The sequence below is a fragment of the Rhipicephalus microplus genome, chromosome 10, assembly GCF_043290135.1.
Source record: "Rhipicephalus microplus isolate Deutch F79 chromosome 10, USDA_Rmic, whole genome shotgun sequence".
NCBI classification, from domain to species: Eukaryota; Metazoa; Arthropoda; class Arachnida; order Ixodida; family Ixodidae; genus Rhipicephalus; species Rhipicephalus microplus.
Window position 1 is genome coordinate 90,902,762 of NC_134709.1, and position 22,321 is coordinate 90,925,082.

General features: G+C 44.4%; 1 protein-coding gene across 1 annotated transcript in view; it reads right to left on the bottom strand.

Annotated features, from left to right (window-relative positions):
• Positions 1-22,321, bottom strand: part of LOC119181162 (multiple PDZ domain protein) — a 354,670-nt gene that overhangs the window by 251,332 nt on the left and 81,017 nt on the right. Inside the window, exons 6-8 of the mRNA XM_037432350.2 lie at positions 14,363-14,532; positions 9,169-9,398; positions 5,600-5,908 (exon numbers count right to left, since the gene is read on the bottom strand). Of these exons, the coding sequence (XP_037288247.2) occupies positions 5,600-5,908; positions 9,169-9,398; positions 14,363-14,532 (709 nt within the window). The remainder of the gene's footprint in view (positions 1-5,599; positions 5,909-9,168; positions 9,399-14,362; positions 14,533-22,321) is intronic.

Sequence of the window (22,321 nt, forward strand, 5' to 3'; positions counted from 1 at the left end):
CGATTTCCATGACAAAGAAAAAAAGTAAGACATCAATTGAAACGCGCACCCATTTTTCTTGCTGGCCCGCTTGATCACACCACTCAAAAAAACCACTCCTTTAGAGAGCGTCTTCCATTTAAATACAGTAAAAGCTTGTTAATTCGAATTCCACGGAAACGCTGAGCGATTTCGAATTAAACAAAATTCGAAATAATGAAAGTGAGCAAAAATGGGTGGATTTCGGGGGTGGGGGCACGAAAAATATTTATTGGCCAAAAAAGTCGGTGATGACCATCTGCTTCTTTTCTCTGAATGCCACAGCTGCGGCTCTCTGTTCCAGCGCGCGGACACGGCGCAGGGAATCCTCTTCACCCTCTTCAAAGCTGAAGAAGAGACGCGCCACATTAAGTGCCTCCATCACCGCAGAAGCTGACGGGCGCACAGGCGCTTCGTCATTTTCCTCTTCCTCGCCTTCTGGCTCTTCAGCATCAGGCTGCGCACCGGCTACTTGAGCGATAATGTCCTCATCAGTCAGGGCACCACACACCGATGCACCGGTGTCAACTTCAACATAATCGGCAAAACGTACGCCCCGAAGAGTGTCGCGCAATGTCACTGGCATGAGCTCCTCAGCCCCATCCACGTCGACGTCACAACTATCCTGCGCACTTCCAGCTGCAAATCCACTGTGGCGGAAACAGTTTGCGATTGTGGTCGCGGTCACCTGTTCCCATGCGCGCACCAACATGTGCATGGCAGTGAGCAGCGTAATGCCAAAGTCCTTCCTGTCGCCCGCGCACAAAATCATTCTCTACAGCACGTGACGCCTATAAAAGCACTTAATGTAATGTTCTTTATCACACCCTGGTCCATTGGCTGTAGGGCCGCAGTCGTATTTGCCAGACGGAACACCAACTTAGTTGCTCTCAGCTCAACGTCGACTTTGTGCGCCGAACAGTTGTCGACGACAAGAACAACGCGTCTGCCGCCCAGTTCCATTCGCCTGTCAAATTTCAGTAGCCACTTCCTGAATAGGTCACCTGTCATCCAGGCTTTCTTGTTTGCGGCGTACTCCGTCGGCAGTGAGCGAATGTTTTTGAAGCACCGTGGCTTGAGTGCTTTGCCAATCACAAAAAGGGGGACCTTTTCCGTACCGTTCATATTTGCGGCGACCAGAACAGTGACACGCTCTTTGCTGCGCTTGCCGCCAGCACAGCTGTCTCCCTTGTAGGTGATCGTCTTGTCTGGCTGCAACTTGAAAAATAACGCTGTCTCGTCAGCTTTAAACACATTCTGTGCTGAGTAGCTCTCCAAGTACTGCTGCAGGGTGTCGCTTCTCCAAGTAGCGCATGTTTCGGCGTCCACTTCCTTTGCCTCGCCGGATAACGTGCGGAATACGGGATTGTGCCGCTCCCTGAAACGATGAAACCATCCCTCGGAGGCGACAAAGTCTTCAATGTCCAAGCGCAGGGCGAAATCGGCTGCCTTGACCACGATGATAGGGCCACTAAATGCGATACTCTGGGCTCTCATTTCTTTAACTCAGATAATCAAAGCTGACTCCGGTTCTGGGAACTTCGCTGTCCTTACCCTTTTTCGACTGCCGCCAAAATCCTCGGCTTCATAGGCGTTTTCAATGGCCGTCCTGCTGCAAACGTAGGTTGACAACGTGCTCGGAGGTATGCCGTGCTTCCTCGCAATTTCATATTTGCTCGAGTTCCCTTGGTCAACCTTTCGCAAAATCTCCACCTTCTCCTTGACAGTCTTCGCGCAGTAGTTTCCCCGCGGCATCTTGCAACTTCGACGCGGAATAAGACGGCTTGACGGCGTGAACGAACAACGTGCTCGAGGAACAAAGTGACGCTGCGGGGAGCGGCCTAGGACTGCTAGGACTACTCCGCCGACTCCTCAGCGTCCCATGGGTCCCGCGTACAAGTGACGCTAGGCGCTGAGATAGCGGGAGGGCTACGGAAAAAAAAAACAAAAACAAAAATTGCTCCCTGGATTTTGGGGGCCATACTTTGCTCCCCCTTTGCTCGGAGGCCACTTGAAGCTCGAAAAACTGGTCGTACCACCTATCGTTCGACCGTAAAAGCTTCCACTAGTGTTTGACGATGATGACGCTCGGCGGCGCGCGCTTCGAATTATCCGTAGAGGCAGCAATTTCTGTTCGAATTAACGAATCGTTTTACACATGGTCTCATATGCACTGCGGACCGGACTGCGGCGACCATTTTGAATTATCCAAAATTTCGAATTAATGAGGTGTGAATTAACGAGCTTTCACTGTATGAGGTACGGGGGAAGCTTGTGCCCATCTGACATGTAACAGAGCATTGCCGTCACTGTAGTTTTTTTTTTATTAAATGTATGTAAGGAGAGGCTGATGCCAATGCGTGGCGCCGGCTACTGTAGTTTTACCGTGGACCGACGCCAGTACGCGAACTTGCTTGCGACGTCAGGTGAACTTGCAACGGTTGTGGTGCCAGGCATGTCGAAGCAAAAAGGCATCTGATCGGCATTCCCGATTTGCCCAAGCAAGTAGCCGTTGTTGTGCTGCAAGTTTAGGACGAACCTCTGAAAACTGTGAAGCTCTTCGTCGTACTCCTCCGCAAAACTTTTCGCATATGCCCGTTCACCTTTGGAGGGAAAAGTCTTTCCTCTTCATAAAGTAAGTTAGCCAGCACCTGCTCACTTTAAACTGGCTCCGCATTAGACCTTTTTTTAAGACTAATTGCATAGCCTGCACTTGGAGCAGTTCTGTCGTCACGGGCCGCTGTGCCGCTCGCTGCTCAAGCACATACTCGCTGAGCAGCTTTTTAACTTGCGGAAACCGATCCTGCTGTGGTACACTGAAGCCTTTGCATGAAGTTTTGCTGTCGACAATCTTCTGCTTTTGTTTCCGCCAGTCCTGCATGCATGTTTCAGGAACTCCGAACGACCGCAATGCGGCCCTATTTGCGTCCGTTTCTGCACACGCGATGACTTTTCTTTTGAAAGCGGCATCGTGGTGCACTCGAATTTTTGGAGTCGGCCCTTCCATGCCGTCGATGCTAATGCACTACAAGATGACGAGCTCCTCAGCACACGTACGAAGTGCCGCACATGGGAAACACACAGGCAGAAATTGCCGACACACTTAGGGGGCGGCCATTTTGGAAATCCTGATGGCAATAGAATGAGTGTTCATTTTTTTTTTTTCGTACTCGATTCTAACGTGCATGCGATTTATGAACTCGCTTAACCGGAAAAAAGGTGCGCGTTAGATTCGAGTAATTAGGGTAATGTTTTCCATCCAAAACATGCTGAATTTCGAGGCACTGTCTATTATTAAATTTTTTATCTTACTAGAAAGAATAAGCAAATGGTCACATCATGACGTGCTGATGCAGCGAAAAGCAGATGCACGCTGCCTGCGTGTCACTACTGTATAGCAAAAGAAGATGTCTTATTTTTTGCGGCCGCACATTTCAGTTATCACTTTTTTTTCCCCGTAACTGCAGCAGCGAGGCCCGGAGTTCCTTTTCGTTTGCGGAAAAGCTGTGACCTCGTATTGCTGGAAAACATAACCTTTGGAGTCACAAACTAGCCAGTGGATAACCTCCAGCGCTGATTATACTTTGAATAATTTCAACTTCCTTGCATTCAACTTGATGTATACAGTAAAATCTCAGTAGAACGAACAACACTTTAACAAACTTTTCAGATTGACGAACTTTTAAAAATCTCACGACAACTGCTAATAGTTTCAATGTAAAATTATTTCACTACTACGTACTTCAAAATACCAAACGTTGTAGAATAACCAGCACTAATTTACTTTCGCGTTATATTAACAACGCCTCAGTACTACGAACTCATGTTCTGAAATCTGTCGCGACCATTGGAGCAGTACCCAAACAGACGACACAGCGAACGAACGCCTTGCTTCTCGGAAAACAAGCGACGATGTTGAGGGGGAAAAAACGAAAGGACGACTTTCCTTTCTTTCTTTCTATTGAAACGCCAATGCTGCAGGTTTATAAGCACAGAGGCGAGGGCAACACAGGAGGACAAGGTCAGCGAGGCAGAGTGGGAGTTGCGGAGCAGAAAGCGGGGGGGGGGGGGGGGGGGGGGTCCAAACCTGAGACAGCGAGGGAGCAGAGAACAAAACGTGAGAAATTTTCTTTTTTAGCTTTTTCTTTTCTTTGAAAGAGGCGATGACAACCGCAATGCTTCGGGCTTTTCTTATCTTAGTGACTTGTACACGTGATCTAGGAGGCCAGAGGGGTATAGGTGTTCTCTGAAGAGGCCTTGTCAGTCGTGTTCATCTTTTCGGTTATTACTTATTGTGTCTGCAAAGCAAGTCGGCGTTCGTGCTGCGGTGCTACTACAATGAGTTCATCTCTGCTTGCGACGAGGAAGTGGAAGCAGTTCTCACTAAAGAGAATGCGCATGAGCTGGTGGCCTTTGCGCTGCAAAGTTAAGTTAGCGCTGCAATCGAAAAAAAAACAGCAAAAAAAAAAACAGACTTCATTGAGGAAACGTGCACTTTTTGGTGTTCATTTGGGCATTTGTTTTTTATTATAAAAAACGAGTTCAAGGAACCACCGTTGCAAAGGTAAGTCATTTTGGACGGTGGAAAATAAGTATTTATGATTAATTTTTGGGCTTTCACCATAACAACATTTCAAAATAACAAACAAATTGCCCCGGTCCCCTAAAAATCATTATGTAACGAGATTTTACTGTACGTACTCTGTTAATTCAAAAATTTGAAATTTGAAGATTTCTCAAGGTCCAGCAACTTATAATTAACGAGTTTTTACTGTAGGTCCTTGTGCATGCTGTCGAATTCTACGACCTCAACCTCGATTAGTGCGAGAACCTCAAGGTGGCCTTGTCATCCGCACATTATTTTTGCCCGTTCTCTTACTTAAAAAGTGCTTCATCATGGCAAGCACGGTAATTTTGGTACTGTAAAAGAGTAACCCCATAATCTGAAAAAAAAAAAAAAGAAATTCTGTTTTCTTTTAGTACCACTTCAGTGTGTAGACTCGCAACTAAAAATGATTTCAAGAGATTCAATCATATTGACATCAGGCATGTCATGTGTCAAAGTTGAGGGATTAAAGTTCTTGTGGTAACGAGATAAAATATGAAGAGTACATGACTCGTTAACTATGAAATAATTTTCATACAGGCTAGGATAGTCTACAAATCTGTAAACTTGCATTATGTTAAGGCTACCTAGGCTTCTTCAGCTACGGCTTTGTCAACTTCAGCTAAAAAGATATCGCTAAAAATAGCAGTGATGCAGGACCCTATATATGCGCCTTCTTTTGAATTAAAAGTTTATCTTCCCATGAAATGTATGTGGCCTTTAGGTAAGAACAAAAAGGTTCTAAAAAAAAATGTGCACAGGTTCACCACACGAACACTGAAAATGTGTGCTGCCCTAGATAGAGGTTTTCCTTGGGTATACAGCAGGATTTGCTTGGGTATTTTCAGCATAAGATGCATAAACATGACACATGAATGAACTATTCAAAAAACACATTGGGAGTACACATTTGCCCGCTGCAAATGTGTCAAACATTGAAGCTTATCCTCATCTTCATGCTAGTGTTAAGCTCACTTCGGAAAGCAGAGGCGACCCGGGCTTCCCCCCTGTGGCTGTTGCCATGGCGACGGTGGCACTGTGGATCTGCAGGCGCCGTTCGAGCTCCTCGGCGTCGGCTAGAAGCCGGGTGGGCAGCACGAGGGGTGGCGGAAGTGACGCGGGTCGAGGTGCCGGCAGGTCACCGGACTCTGAGGGGCGCGCCACCACGAGGCGCACCCGGGCCCCTGCCTGACGCAGGACAGAGGCCACCTGCTCCGAGCCCAGGCCACGCAAGTTGACGTCACCGATCTGCAGAATGTGGTCTCCGCTCTGCAACCGCCCATCCTGCAGTCGAAGATGAGTGGGACAGAGGTAAGAAGACTTGCATTACAAGGATAGTTGGAAGGTGGAACCACTACGCTGAAGAATGTGTACATGGTAAAATGAATTGGCACCACTTTTGCATCTGCGTGCCGCATTGGTGGCGCTCCAAATAAGCACTGGTGATAAGAACACTACTATTGCCAACAGAAGCTAGAAAAACCATGCGCATATCCCAAAGTGATCAGGTGCTGTAATGTGCTTTGACTGGAAGTATTAAAGCCATGCTTCTCCACACATACTAGTTAAACTTTTCTTTGAGGGCTGCTGAAGAGCCCTTTAACTCAATAAGGAACGACACCCTCTTTACCCCTGTATTCACAAACATAACCTAAACTTATCCTTATGACTTAAGTCAACCTCAGCCATAAGTCTACCCTTAACGCCCAGTTTCAAGCACCTACCTTGTACTTTTTGCGAAACTTTCCTCGTACTTAAGTAAGGCTCCATTAACATAGCCTATGATCTACCTTAAGGCTTCCTTAAACAACATGGGGGATGACAACATTTCACAGTTCATTTATTAAGATGACTGCAAAGAAGAAATATTGAACGGCACAGCGCATACACGTCACGGCCGCGGCGAGTCCTCAACGATCGATCGAACCCGGTGGAGACAAAAGACAGGCAGGAATTTTTGTGCCCCCCCCCCCCCCCCTTCACATAAAGTGCTGTGAAGAATCTGCTCGCTATGCTGTTTCTGCAGGAAATTGTCTACGATCGTGGTTTCGCTACGCTGCGTCTCATGAAGCTGAGTGTCACATCGCACTTTTTTTGGAGTTGGCACATTTCAACTTGGGCGCGACGGCCTTGCTAATGTCTCATAGCTGACAGAGTCACACGTATACAGTCCAGTGGATATCTGCTATGATTGCAAAAACACCTTTTCCCGTACCGGTAAAACTTCCCGTAGTTGCGTAAACACTTGACATGTGGGGTTTAATGTCCCAAAATTACAATATGATTATGAGAGACGCTGTAGAGGAGGGTTCCCAAAATTTCAATGACCTGAGGTTCTTTAACGTGCACCAAAATCTGAGCATACGGGCCTACAGCATTTCTGCCTCCATCGAAAGTACATCCACTGCAGCTGGGATTCGATCCCACGACCTGCGGGTCAGCAGCCAAGTAGATGAGCCACTAAACCACCGCGGTGAGGTGGTGCAAACACATTTCTAGTTGTTCGGTTGACCGTACACTGATGCAGACTTTGCGATTGAACTCTGTCACGAGCTGTTTCCACATTTTTCGCTTTCCCTGTAGGGATTGGCGTCCGCCCTGGTAGTCGACGAAATCCGTGAGGACATAGCCATTTCGTCGGTGATGTTTACCTCTGTGCACCATTCCACAATAAATGCAACAACATTAAAAAAAATGTGATATAACTGCTCAAACTATCAAATAAATCTAGTGAAACTTTTAAAAAAGCGAAGAAAAAAAGGTGAACGCTGAAGGGAGCACAATAACACAACCGAACACAGCAGCACAGACATACAAGAAGTCAAAATAGCAAAACTGACTTGATGACTCCACTGCATTGATGGAGGTTGAACAAAAGTGGCCAGGTGAAAAATGAGTGTTTCACCAAAAACTGCCAGTGCTACAACCAACATTCCTGCTGCTTACGTTTGGCTGCTTCTGTGCATACTGTTGTTAGTCTGTTGCAGTAACGCTAATTTATTGCTGCTCGAGGTAATGATTTTGTAGCAATAATTTACCTACCCTCGCTCCCGGGGCCTATACTTGACGAGTCAAGGACACCTTTCATAAGACGCAAAATAATGGACGGTTTTGAAACTCGCCTTGAACGTTTCTTATACTTTTCCTTTCTTAAGTTAAGGTTGGTTCATAAATAGAGGTGTTAGAAATGCTACTTTAGTCACTTATGTGCACTCCTGGCAAGCAAGATGGCACAAACATCAAGCTAATTGTGAATTTAGCCTCCTTCTCGGCTAAAGATCTTTTAAATTACTTCTGATCGAACTGTATGTTGTTATGCGCCATTGCTCAAGTGAAAATTCTATCATGTCTTACAATAATAGGAAAATATCTTTCTTTACGTTTCTAGGAATGCTCGCAGCAAGCCTAAAACTACTGCATGTAGTTTGAGTGAGTCATTGAACTTGATTATTGAAGAAATATAGTACCACTGACTGCACAATAATGAGACATTTATTGATGATGCAATAACAATTATCCATAGCAAAATATCCTGTTATATTTATTTTAAGAATTCCACTTGCTTCCATCTTGGTCTTCAGAACCTTGACATCAAGCTATATATATATATCGAATATATATATATATATATATATATATATATATATATATATATATATATATATATATATATATATTCACATATTCATTCTTTAGATTCAAGAGGGGAATTCCCGGTAAAATTATTTAGAACTTCTTTATTTTGCCCTTGAGTGTACAAGAAAATGGCAAATACTTTATTTTAGAACAACATTAAAAAGCTGGTGAAATCAAATTATTCTGACTAATTTGAGTAATTATAATTTATTCAATTTACACAGCTGTTAACCACAATTTACAACATAGATTATGCGTAAAAATGATTTCAAACTTCATTGGAGACCCTCCAGTAGTGCTTTCACACATACCAATAAAATTACACTATAGAAAAATCTGCTACGACAAAGAAGTCGACGACATTTGCCAGGAAATTTCATTATAGAACCTGCCGTGCGTCGCAGATGCCAGACATAGAGCACCACTTCATTGGGCTTAAGTAAAGTAATGCTCTACACGTGGGAAATTCACATTTAAGGTAAAAAGCACTCGCTTCAGAATTAGCTGCGCCTGCTCGAAGCAAAGGCCCCCAAATAGGGTCACTGGGACTGAAGAAGATATATATAGCTAATCATGATGTCAATGGGGTACGTAGTAGCGCAAACTTAAGTCTGTTTCACTTTACCGAAATGAGCTTCAGCTTCTAGACACACGAGTGTGACCAGTGTTTGCAGATTTTGATGCACGCATGCATTGAGAGCTGTCATCTGGTGGCTTGTTCTTTCAGATGAACAGTTGAAGTGCAGTGTGCGACCTTTCTACTCCCTCCTACTTCTTTCCTCTGATCTGTGTTTTCCAAGTTTGTGCTGCTATGCACCCCACTGACGTTAACCGACTCACCCAACAACAAGTCTTACTCAATCACAATGCATCTCACAAGGGGTGAAAGAACCTACAAAACAACTCACCCGGTCCGCAACGCCGCCAGGCAAAACAGTCTTGACGACGACACCCGTGCTGCGGCCACCAATGATGCCGAATCCGAGGCCTGAGCCATCGTTGAGCAGCTCGACAGCTTCCACTTCGGCCCACTCCGTGCCCAGCACCATGGCTTCTTCTCGATCGGCTGCCGACTTGGTGCTTCCAGCAGTCGCGGATCCAGTGAGTGAACCCGACGGCAGAGGAGGGGGAGGGGTGCCTGTGCCAGGGACGAAACGCCAGCTATAGTCGAGTGCAAGTCGCCATTCGAAATGCGCAGAAAGTTTTCCGCACTCATCGGCCTTTCTTGGCAGTACTGTGGAAGCTAGAGAACTGAAATGCATGTATGCTACCAGGCCAAATACTTAAGTTAACTGATAATTTTTTCGTTCGCCTTGCTGAAGTACACACTACTTTGTATATTATGAGGTTCAAATATATTTCAGGAAGACGTCGGCAAAAGAAAGTTATTAATCACTTTGCAAGAATGCCTTCTTTTACACTCCATTTTTCTAGACTGCTAGCACCACCTTTTCAGTATGCCCATTTTTCAATGTAAACATGAAGTTCATGATGTAGTGGGTCAGTGTGTGGCCCCAAATGCGCCCTTTCGTTTGCCAAGAAAAATTCACTAATAATTCGCCGGTGAAATTTACCTGAACAACCACAGTGACTTTTACATTTACATTTTTCGTGTATATAACTTCCTGAACAGGTTAACGATGCGAGTGAGAAAAACTGAAATCAGTCGTAAGCTGCCGTACTACTTGGGAGACCACACGAAGGTGCCGAAGCCTCGCCTGTGGAGTGAACACAGCCTTCACTCCACAGCCAAGATAAGTTGTCGACGAGTACAGATTATTCTTTTTTGTACTCTTTGTTACGGTAACACGCCATTTGACTGGTAGCATATTTTGTCACCATCCCACACTTCAACATCGCATTACAGAGTGCACCCATCTTTGCCTGAACAGAAAGGTACAAGAATTCACCAACAACACTGCCAATAAAAGAGTAGAATGATTTACCGACTTGAATTGCTGCAAAAGCCCAGTCTTACATGTTTAACTCAGCAGTACTAACATATAGGGAATCCTGTCACATTGAGCAATAAATTTTCTCTCTCAGGGTACTTACTCACATTCGATATTTTTCACTGCTATTATTTTACCAAGGAGATTTGCCTATTTACTAAGTTCCACAATTTCCTTAAACAAAATTTTGTCGTGCTTTGTGGCCTCCTCCCCCAACTCCCATGTAATGCTCCTACTGAGCCCTTTGGGTACTTGAGTAAATTAATGAATAAATAAATAAACAAATAAAAAGCTCAGAGCCCAACAGTCTTTCCTTCTCAAAGGGGGATGAAAAAGAGTGCCACAATGACCACACACTTTAAGCTGATGTCACGAAACGAAATGCAACTTGCCACTCGGCCCATGAACAGAAAATGGGGCTCCAAGTTCAAAGTGCCCCAATTATAAGGGGTGAAACTTCCTAACATTTAATTTCCGACTACGGCACAGACCACTGATGGCATATACATCGCCAATGTCACGAATATCCGCACTACAGCCCAAAGAGCCTTCTTCAGAGGCCACACTAGTGCAAAACGTGTTGAGCATGCAGTCTCGCATGTTTGAGAATCGAGGCATGCAATGCGGTACGCATTCAAATTTTCAGTAAATTAACATTGAAAGACCCGTGTTGCCAATGAAATGAACGAGGTGAAAAAAATCTATGAGAAAGTGCCATCATGGGAATTCGCTGATTACGTTTCAGGCCACCTAGATTATGTGCATTATCAATGAATGGCACAGATCGTTCAGTTTCACGTGCTCGCATCTCATATCCAAAGACATTGCAATCGAATCGCGAACCACAATTCGAGCGTTACAAGCGCCATTATGACCCCTTTCGTTCAAGTAGAACCACCGCAAAGAGTTACGTTGATTCCGTACTAACTGCAACTTTAATCACCTGCGATTGCCACTGGAAAGAAACCAACACTAACTAGGCCTAGCCAACGGTTTGGTATGTTGTCGCAGGAAGTTTGCATAAGACAACATGAAGATTGGGTGTCGAAAAGATTGCACTCACAAAGAGCAGGGTGCGTGATACGATGTTTATTCACATCCTAGAAATCAACGGCAACAATAGGCCTAGCCAACGGTTTGTTATGTTGTCGCAGGAAGTTTGCATAAGACAATATGAAGATTGGGTGTCGAAAAGATTGCACTCACAGAGAGCAGGGTGCGTGATACGATGTTTATTCACATCCTGGAAATCAACGGCAACAAATGTCCACCGAGCTTATGCAAGTCCGCGTAGTGGCAGCAAAGACGAAAGCTCATGTCAGAGAGCCGAACAGCTTTTAAATCTGCCGACAAGCTAGCAAACGCGATAACGACGACGCTTTTTCTGACAGAAAACTAAAAGCGCACTTGACAAGGACAGGATCGTGCGTTCCATGCAGAGCACGTGTGGCTGGAGCCTTGCCGGCACCGGTGCAGGGGTTACTCAGCAGTTATTCTGACGCCCCGGCGATCGCCCTTCTTCTTCATTTGGCGAGCCTGCGCAGCGCTGCCACGGTGTTCTCTTTTTCTTTTATTTTTCCCCTCCCTTCAGTTAACGTAAAAAGACATCGAACTGCAACTGTGCAAATACAGTACACAATTACTAATCACAGTCAAGTCTGGGGTGTACCTATTATGTGCGGAAATAAAAAAATCTGCTGTCTTGCGACCAAACTGGGGATGAGCCTGTTATGCGAGGGAATACGGTACTTACAGTAGACTTGCAACATTTCAAACTCAGATAATTCATACTTTTGTTTGAGTAAACAAAAACCAATTTTTTGGTTGGCCCTCTATTCTTTGAATGTATTTAGAAGCCTCTTCATTCAAACTCCATCATTTCGTTAATTCATACTTTCTGCAGTTCCATACCAGAAAATATCTGCTGCTTTCCCACGGCTACTTAAGAATTTGCGAGCCTATATAATCCTAACAGTCTAAAAATGAAAAATAAGAGCCTCAGGCCTTCAAGGAAAAAGGCCTTGCTAGTAAACAAATGTATTAAACGAAGCAGATGCATGGTAAACCATGATGCTTCTCAACTGGTATAGAAAGCTTTATGCTGAAGGTACCTCTAGCAAAGCGGGGCTGGACTTTGGAGAGGATGAAAAAAATGTGCGCCGCTGGAGGGGCTGCAGCGTAGGACGACAACCCAGAAACTTTGATTGAGCGGACTCAAGAGATAGACAATACGAATAAAAACAAAACAGCAATGGCAATGAACCAAGTTGTAGCATTGTACTAGCACAACAATGTTATAGTTGCGCAGTCTCACAACTTGCTTGCCAAAAGATTACATTAATCGATGGCATTATTAAATCTTTAACAGTTCAGTACGCGCAAAATATGAAGCTCATGCAATCTGATGGCGGTCCCAGCTAGTTAGGGCTTCAGACAGTGAAGAAGCTGTGTTACAATCACTACATGTGCAGTAACGTCCTTACCATGATGGTACTGCACGTGTTATGTAACTGGCACCGGCAGCGCTCCGTATTACCCTTCTGCACAGTGGAATCACGGTAAGTGAAAATCATTTAAACTGAACTGCTACTCAAACAGAACCCAAAGTTCATATTTGGTTCTATTCATACTTATGCAGTGCTAAAAGAAATTTGTTAGCTGGCATCATTGCTTTTGTGACTCCAGAAAGGCAGAACTGTAAGCATCACAAGAAATTAAACTAAAGGGGCCAGTTACATGGTGACATGCATTTGCGAAATTTTTGTACACACGTGCATTCTTTTAATTTGGCAATGGCTAATTTTTCACTGTTTACACTCGGGACATGATCATTTTTGGCTGTAAGCACCATGCGATGGCGGGAAGAAACTACAACATAGGTTCTCATTTATCTGCCCAGATTTGCTGATGCTGGCGAAACTAGACGGATAATTATACAGATATACAAATATAGATAAAGATACAACAAATATATAGAAAAAAGCACTCGGTTTAAATCTGCTTCGCAAGGTGCCATAATGATACCAGCAAATTTTGAGAATATTTGCTACATTAAGGAATTTACAGAGGTTAGAACATCTTCTTCAGGTGGTTTCAACTTTTCTCGTGGCCATTTGCCACTATTCTTTGCCAAAGGGAGGGGAAAGAGTAGCCCATTGTCGTAACTTCGCCCATTTTGGCAATGTGACACGATGTCCGTGACACGTCAGGGACGCGTAACCAATGACCGAGTGAGACTTCTTCCATATGAGCACATGTCATAGCGGCTCGGGCAGGAAACGCGGAGCGAGGAGCACTTTTCCCCTTGCAGTAAAGTAGTGAGACACCTCTTTATCTCGGAGGCCTTTAGTCTAAAATCGCTTCTCCCAGAGTCTCAGGCTCTAAAAAAATGGCAGAGGGCAGCACAGAAAAATGAAAATGCGGGCTGCGTGGGAGAAACTGCACCGCCGCAAGGCCAAGGCTTCGTTTTGTAGGGCAAAGAACCAATCAAAGAGCTCAGTGGTGCATAACGTTGCCCGTGGGCAAGTTTTCGTCGGACTGCACTTACGGATGAGATTGGTCAGATGACGGAAACAGGCGCACGATTGCTTTTCAAAATGGAGGGTCTGCACGGCACGCCGCACTGTAATATTCAACAAATGTGATCAAAACAGTATACTTTACGGATTGGCGAGCTTGTTTGGAGGGTGTAAAACAAAATGTCAGCGCCTGTTTACTGGCCCTTCAAGTAAACGTATGCTTGATAACTGTTGACTCGAATCAGAACCATCGATTTCTATTCTTTAGAAGATCTTTTTCTGAATACTCCGAAGTTCGCAAGAGAAACAAGACCATCACTGAGTGCTTTTGCCACAAAAGAACAATCAAGCACATTTCATCACAGGCTGCTGTCAAAGTTCATCAGCTTCTGTCAATGTATGCGGGTGAGTAGCTAAGTGACATCCTGTTTCTTTAAAAAATGGCAGAATGGGGAAGATGGAAGCTCGCAATGAAGAAATCTGTGAACAGGGTTTTTGTAGAGCAGACATTTCGTCAAGTGGACTTGTCGAAACGTCGGCTCGGCACCAACCCCTGTTTACAGATTTTTTTATCCTGTTTCTTTGCAATTTATTTCAGCTACGCAACCCCTGCGCTTTGTGAGGGTGCTCACCTTGAGTGGCGGGTGGAGTGGCACTGACCGGTGTCCCCCTGGCGAGAACAAGTTGCACGGTTCCCCTGGCCTGCTGGAGAATGCCAATGGCCTGCTGGTGTGAGATGTTGCTGTCCAGTGGCTGGCCGTCTATCGCCAGGATCTGGTCTCCTTCTTCGAGGCGTCCATCACTGGGTCACGCACAGTGCTTGGGTGACAATGTGCTAATAGCTCTAGCTTTCGAAACAATTCGAAAGCCCCCTCCCTCCCGAAAAACTGGGGGGGGTGGAGGGGTAAAATGAAGTGTGGCTTGACTGATTGATTTATTGAATATCCATTTACACACGCATGTACAGACGCATCCACCTTTAAGGGGAACACCTGAGAGCATGGCATGTTTAGATTTCACTATATTACGGAAACATAGTAGCTTAGATATGCATAAGACTACTGGTGGTTGAAAGTTTCAACACCTCTTGACACACTGGTGATGTGCATACAAATTGTTTTCATAGCCACTTGCTGTTAGAGGGTCAGCAGTATTGAGCGTGTGCGTTCGAGTGTTCCCTTTAACAGGGGACAGTACAGTAAACAGTGGTGAATGAAGGTAGGCAAAAAAAATCTGCACAGACGTGTGTGCCTTGAGAGAAACCTCACCCCCTTTTGGTACAGTACGGCCACACATGGCAAAGCACGCAACGTTTGTAGAACACAATAATACAGTCACCATAAAATGTGATCGTCATGCAATAAATAAAAAAAATCACAAGGGATTGCACTACACAGACAAAATGAAAAACAAAATAGATATGTGCCTCATAGCATGTGAGAAAACGTATCCCAAATAATTAACTTACCGGGAGTATTCTAGAGAGGGGAGTGTGTTGAGATTTTAAATTCTGGCAATGTCAAGTGCTGTATACTATAACCTGCTCTACTTTACGAGTTAAGATGTCTAGGTAGATTATCACACATTTGATAACTATAGTTTCTTCTAAAGCATGGTACCTTCCATACTTTTGATGTATGAGAACTATAATGGTATAAGTCAACAGACAGGTTTCATGTTCCCCCAATAAGGTAGTGTTATGTTTAGCACTAAATAGTATTCATGGAAGAGTCAAGTTTTATACATCTCATGGACACTTTGGTTATGTAGTATTTCTCAAACAGGCCTTAGGTATGAGCCACATACGGTACATTAGCGATGACACATATTATTTTCTTCGGCATACAAAATAACTCATTTAGGTTCAGCTGAGTCATTGTGCCCCGTACAAGATGCCCATAATAAATGTGAGACATAAATAAAGCATAAAATTCAACAATTTTGCAGAAACAAGTGACTTACACCTATTAAAACCTAGAACACCTGTTATGGGGCTAAGTTCTTGGAATACTGAGCATACATGGTCCTTCCATTGCACAATATTTGTAAAATGTACCCCTGGCACCTTCACAGTATGCACAAACTGTATTTTTTGCAAACCTATAAACTAATGTTTAATCTGAAGAAAGACTCAATACTGCTAGAAATGCTTCCCGACTTGACTTGCCACCACCTTCAATGCTGCACAGACGCAGCTTCACGCGGTGCCAAGGCAGCACAAAAGCACAAACACGTTTCGAACGCACTGCTATGAAGGTGCTGGCAAATTAGGTTCTAGTTAAGGAGTATTTATAAATATAAGGGTTACACCTTTCACATGAAAAATAAGAACTTCGGTTAGCCTGATATACTGCTCTCTATACTAATACTTTCTGAGGCTGAAAGTCCAATTTCTTTCTAAATTTTCCGTCATAAACCGAACGTAAGCGTATGACAAGACGAATCTTTTTTTTCTTTTTTGTGTGTGTCGTTTTACCATGCTGCCTCAAACAGAAATTTCAGAAACGTGACGCATTAAGTCCCAGAGTTCCTTAAGACGCACACTATTTTATTTTCACCAACATAGAATTACGTATGCCCCAGCATATGCTACCACAGTCTACAGCTTCACATCCTATTGGCATCAGAAATTCAGGGTGATGCTGTGAGCTGCATTTTCTCACCACATATTTTGTGCATGGCTAAGTGTCTCCTTGTGGCAGACCATTTTCCACACACTGTAAGTGCTGTTACAAATTGTCACAATCAACAGCACAGATGTTCTGACATTTCTTTGTATACATGAGTGCTATTTTGAACACACGCATAACATTCATGAGCAATGTGGAATTTATAGGGTACAGGTGTCAAATCAAAAACCCGCAAGCTGGATGCAGCCAATTTTTTCTAGCAGCCCCCACACGACAGTTTTGGTCCCATATTTCTTGTATGGCTTTAAGACTGTTTGTGGCATTGCTAAATTGTTCTGGCATAATTTTCTCGCTACTGTGATTAATAATATCTTGTTTGGGCACATTACACAGACATTACTAATCTTAAGTTTCTTTGTTTTTTTTTTTTCATGAGAATCACTAGAAACAACCCTCATTGCCTAGTACATTCTGCACCTTGTGCTATAAGTGCAGGACAAAAAATGCTACACCAAGATTGGCAGCCAGATTTTATTGTTGGCACGAACAGCCATATTTTTCTGGAATCCTGACGCCAAGTCTTCAAAAATGACCCATGCATGAAATATGGGAAAGGCCTTTCAAATGACAACGTTAGCTGCTGTTTTATAGAAGTGCCTCCTTTCTACCCCACATTTAACTTTTTCAATATCGCGGCCATTTGAGGGCCCAAACTTTGTGACTGCAGGCCAGTACAGGGTTCATGCTTATTTACTCGACAAAAATTCCAAGGATTTTCAAGGCTATGATTTGATTGATATATGTAGTTTAACATCACAAAACCACCATATAATTACGAGAGACACCGTAGTGGAGGGCTCCGGAAATTTTGACCACCTGGGGTTCTTTAACGTGCACCCAAATCTGAGCACACGGGCCTGCAACATTTCCGCCTCCATCGAAACTGACCGGAATTTGCTATGTGTGCAAATTTTCAAGATTCACATTGTCTTTTAGAAACTCAATTAAAACATGTTCAGGGGAGGATAAGGGCTCGAAATAACTTGAATTCATCAAAAAGAGGCAGCATCACTGGAGCAGATGTTAAGAACATGACTACAATGACATTTGCTTTATAGACAACTTCAAATGATAGTTTTTTCATGTTGCATAGATAATCACTTTCAGTATGACACCAGTTGCAAACTTTTATTCAGATAGGAAGAACTGAGGAACAGTTATTGCACAAAACTTTGTTGCCTTTCCTGAATTTTCATATCAATATCCACTATCTCATGCTGCTTGGTCTTGGCAATCTTCCTAAGGCTGTCCGACTTAATAATGCATGTCAGGTTGCAGATTATCTCTGCCTTTTCTGCATATGAGTCTGCTGTAGTTGTTAGTATCTTAACAGAGGCTTCTAGCTTCCCTTCCTCTTTTGTAAACATTTTGACCTTCTCCTAAATGCAACAGTTGTTTGTCTGTTTCCCATCTTCCTGGTCCTGCCTTTTCTGAGCTTCCATAAATGCATGGTGTTGGTTTCGCGCAGAATATACTGTTGTTGCCGATTCTCAAGCGATCAGAACATTACATATGCCACCTGTTACATTTACGGCATCTCAATAATGCACTGCGAATTGTGCGAAAATGTTTAAGAAAAAGGAAATTCAAGGATTTTCAAGCATTAGCGAAAATTCCACCACTTTCAAGGCCTTGAAAACAATCTTTTCAAATTGAAGGGTTTTCAAGGACCTGCATGAACCCTGCCAATAGCTGATGCGACTTTCAGACCGCTGCTATAGCCGAATCGCTACGCAAGTTTTATAATCACAGATTAAAAGAGAGAATTGACATTCTTATATTCAACTTGGCTCCTATGCGAAATGTCATGCATATAGCCCAGAGCAACAACAAATCAAAGAGGAATTGAATTGCAGCAAAGTCTATTAGGAAAGCAATGCATCAGTGGACAGAGTAAACCATCAATGTCTATGTTGTCTGGTTTTCTTGCGCACACTGTACCTTCACTTATTGTGAGTCTGTACCAGCTAGGTCAACTTTCTGCTGTTTTGCCTACCTGACATGATGGCTTCTCAGAATGCATGAGACATGCAGTGCCTTCCATGTTGCACAAGTGTGACTTCCACCATGCCAAACCACACACAACCACACTGTTGCACCTTCTTTTCATTGGTATTTTTAGTATGCATCTGCCTTGTTTGCATGAGTGCTGAGACAAAGAAATGGGATCTGTTTAGTGCATTGCTACCAGTGCTATATTCACCTTAAAGGGGCCCTGCAGCACTTTTTCAGCATGGTCGGAAAACGCTGCCGATCGGTAGCAGAGGCTTCGGGCAATACGCGAGCCGAATATTATAGCGCAGCACGTGGCCTGGAATTCACAATAAGTTATCACAGCCGGCTAAAAAAAAGTGTTTTCTTCTCTCTCGAGAAATCGCGGAATATGCCCGAAAATCACCCGTCAATTACCCATATATCAGCCATTGGATGATTTGAGCATGGCGCGCTCTCTCGTTACAAAGATTGCTGAGAGAGATCGCTACTTGTCCACGCATGCAGGTGTGATCACACTGAAAAAGTCGCACATTCAAAGAAAAAAAAAAGTGCTCAAGGTCACCAGGCGCGGGTGACATAGTTTCTTTGCCCCTGCCACCACTCCCTCCTTAGCTTCCAGCGCTTTCGTCGGAACGAGAGATGAGAGAATGCAATTGCAACATGCGACAAACCTTTGTAACTCCACTTGCACTGGATGGATTTTAAAAATTTTTGCAATTCGTGATGCAATAAGCTCTTCCAGTGAATTCATTCCATGGTTACTTAGAAAAATGTTTCAGAGCCCCTTTAAGTCAAATGCCTCAACATCTATTGTTCTGTGAGAAAGGGTAAATTGAACTCAATTCGAAGAAGTATTAGCCCTATAGCTAGGCAAGGTTTGCTGCACGCAAGCTGGATGTAGCTTTTGAAATTTCTAGAGTGTTGTTGACAATGTTTTTTAAACAGCTGCTGAGTTTGAGGAATCGATAGAGATTTGTACTTGGAAATGTGTGCACTTCATGGTGTTCTTGACAAGGACAAGAAGTAGACACGACAAATGCTTGTTTGATCTACTTCTTGCCCTCTTGGTCAAAAACATCATGAAGTGCACACGTTTCCAAACTTTGGCATGCCTACATTTGCCAGGAAATCCTGGTTTTCAACATGAAACCAGCAACCCACAGATATACTTGCATGGCGAAATTAACTGCTGTAAGCTTCCAGAAACATCCAATGCCAAGACACAGAAATGAGCAAACATAACTGGCTAGTGCATCTATGTAAATATTTTTTTGTGTTCAACTGCTGCACCTGTACTCTTTAGGACTCAGCCTGTTGCCAAGTATAGGTGTATACTGAGACCTTCAGTGTGCAATCTACTCAAACACGCTTTTTATCTGTTTGCAATGCCCCCCCTCAGTGGGGGGTCCCTTCAATAGCTCTTTCCTACTTGAAAGTGCAGGCAGCTTTCCAACAATTGCCACAGGCACAAAAGATAATAGCCGTGTCACATGGCACATGCGATGACATGCACAGCAACTGTGACTATGTATTAAATACCATTTTTGGTGCTGCAACACAAAACAGAAAATGACATTCGCAGCTAATGGAATTTGTCCATCGAACGCCTTTTCCAAACTCCAGCACAGCATGTGGGGTGTGCAGTCTCGACAACAGGAGGCTCGGTAAAAATCACAAAATCAAAAAGTTTAACAAACAGCAATGCATTCTGCCTTACGGTGGTCATTTGTTGCTTCGCTAACTTTTTGACGTACAGTGCGGTAACTGAAGCAATTTGTGCCATCATATTTTTCTTCCCAGAATTTGACCCAACGTTAACGCCTTCTGTTGCCCAAGTTTGCAAACGCTCGTCTGTCTTTTCCTTTTAACCAGCGATAAAAAAGAAAGAACAGGCGAGCTTGAACAATTACAGGTAGCCGTAACTTGTGTAGCCCTTCCTGTGTGGCCAGCCCCACATGGCTTACCAGGTATGTGCCACAAGAATTGGGTAAGTCCCGCTACTCAACAGTGGTCCAACAAAAAAAGGCAACAGTTAAATTAAAATTAGGGAATGGGAAACAGCAGCGCCTACGACAGGATCCCAAAGCAATCAAATACCAATGACAACGACGACCTGTCCCCAAATCTGCAAAAAGTACACTTGGTTCAAGTGTGCTATTTTGTCGTTGGAGTTATTAGTGTCATGTCTGTGTGTGGTTCAAAACCTCTCTACGCTGGAGCCAACTTAGCATCACCTAGGCAAAACTTAGCAATGACGTAAAAGCAAACATAGGAACAACCTTCATCGCGTGACTAAGGCCTACCGTAGAAGTAACCGGATCAGTCTTCAGAGTTATCCACTTTTGCAATCTTAAAGCTTAAGTGGCTCAGTGCAAGCTCTGCAAATTGTTCTTCTAATTACATGACATCGTTTTGGTGCTGGCAGCGAGGTCTGAATTTCGCACCGTATATTTACTCACTAGCCACGTAAGAAAATGGTGCAGTTTCGTCAGCAGAGAATAATACGAAGCAAAAGCCACTGAGAGCTGACAACCAACAATGATAGCAACTGCAAATGCCATGTTTTATGCTCCTGTCGACCAGAAATTCAAGAATGCAATAACAATACGTGCAAATGCGATTCGCTGCGAATGATGTTACATGTGCCGTGTGACAGGGGTATAAGGATTGATTCATATGTGGGGTTTAACGTACCAAATGCACCATATGATTATGAGAGACACTGTAGTGAAGGGCTCCAGAAATTTCTACCACCTGGGGTTCTTTACCCTGCTCCCAAATCTGAGCACAGGGGCATACAGCATTTTTCACTTCCTTCAAAAATGAAGCTGTCGCAGCCGGTATTCAAACCAGCAACCGAGTACCTTAGCCACTAGACCACCGTGGCGGAACAAGGGTATAACAATGCTACGTCAAATTTTACAAGAGCAGACACATCGAGGTTCAGTCAGAATCGCACTTGCTTAGAGCAGTTGAGCACACAGTGTTGGGCAATGGTGCTGTCTGTAGCTGCGACCTCACGTTATGTACATGCTTCCCTTCATATTTGAGTTATATAAGCGCAAAAACATAGCATGTGGTCTGACTGTGTCTGGTATCATTACGGCGTCGGTTTCTGGATACTTTTGCCTAAAGAGTGGCAGCTAAAGCGGACACTCTAGACAAGCACTATTCAGAGTGCCCAAGACCACAACTGCCGATCCTGCCACCCACCTATTCTCGGTGATGCTCTCCCGTTCTCCGGAGGCTCTTGCACATGATGAGATGAAGGAAATTACTCAGAACGTAAACCAAAATAATAAGAAACGGTAACACAAGCTGGGAAACAGATGCACACGATGTACTACGCAGACATTAACGAAGAAGACAGGCAGAGGTGACAGCCGGGGCTACGCGTGAAGGACGGCACTGGGACCGTTGTCGCTGGTCTGACGGCACTGGTCTCAAGTCCAGGCTGCGGATCCGGTACTGCCGGCCACGAGCGTCGCGTCATCATCATCGGTCCGAATGCCGACGTCAGCACCCACGGCGACGCGCCGTCGCCACCACAACTGTCCACGGGAACGTCGTCCAAGTCGCGACATGACGCACGCTTCATAGCGCCGCCCATACGGGCCGCGCCGAAGTACGTCCACATCACCGCCACAATGCGCTGATGCAGTCGTTTAAAGGACTGGTTCCCGGCCCCGACGATCCCGTCTGAAGAAGCGCGACAGTTGCCGCGAATGACGGCACTTCGCAGGAACGATATATGAGCAGGCGACCCAGTGGCGAAAGAGTTGCCTCACAGGCCGGTGCAATTCAGGAACGATGACCTATCGGTGCCGGACGTGGCACGGGCGCCACACAATGCGATCCTCCCATTGCCCCGCAAAAACGGACTAGAACTGCAGGAGGGGGGGGGGG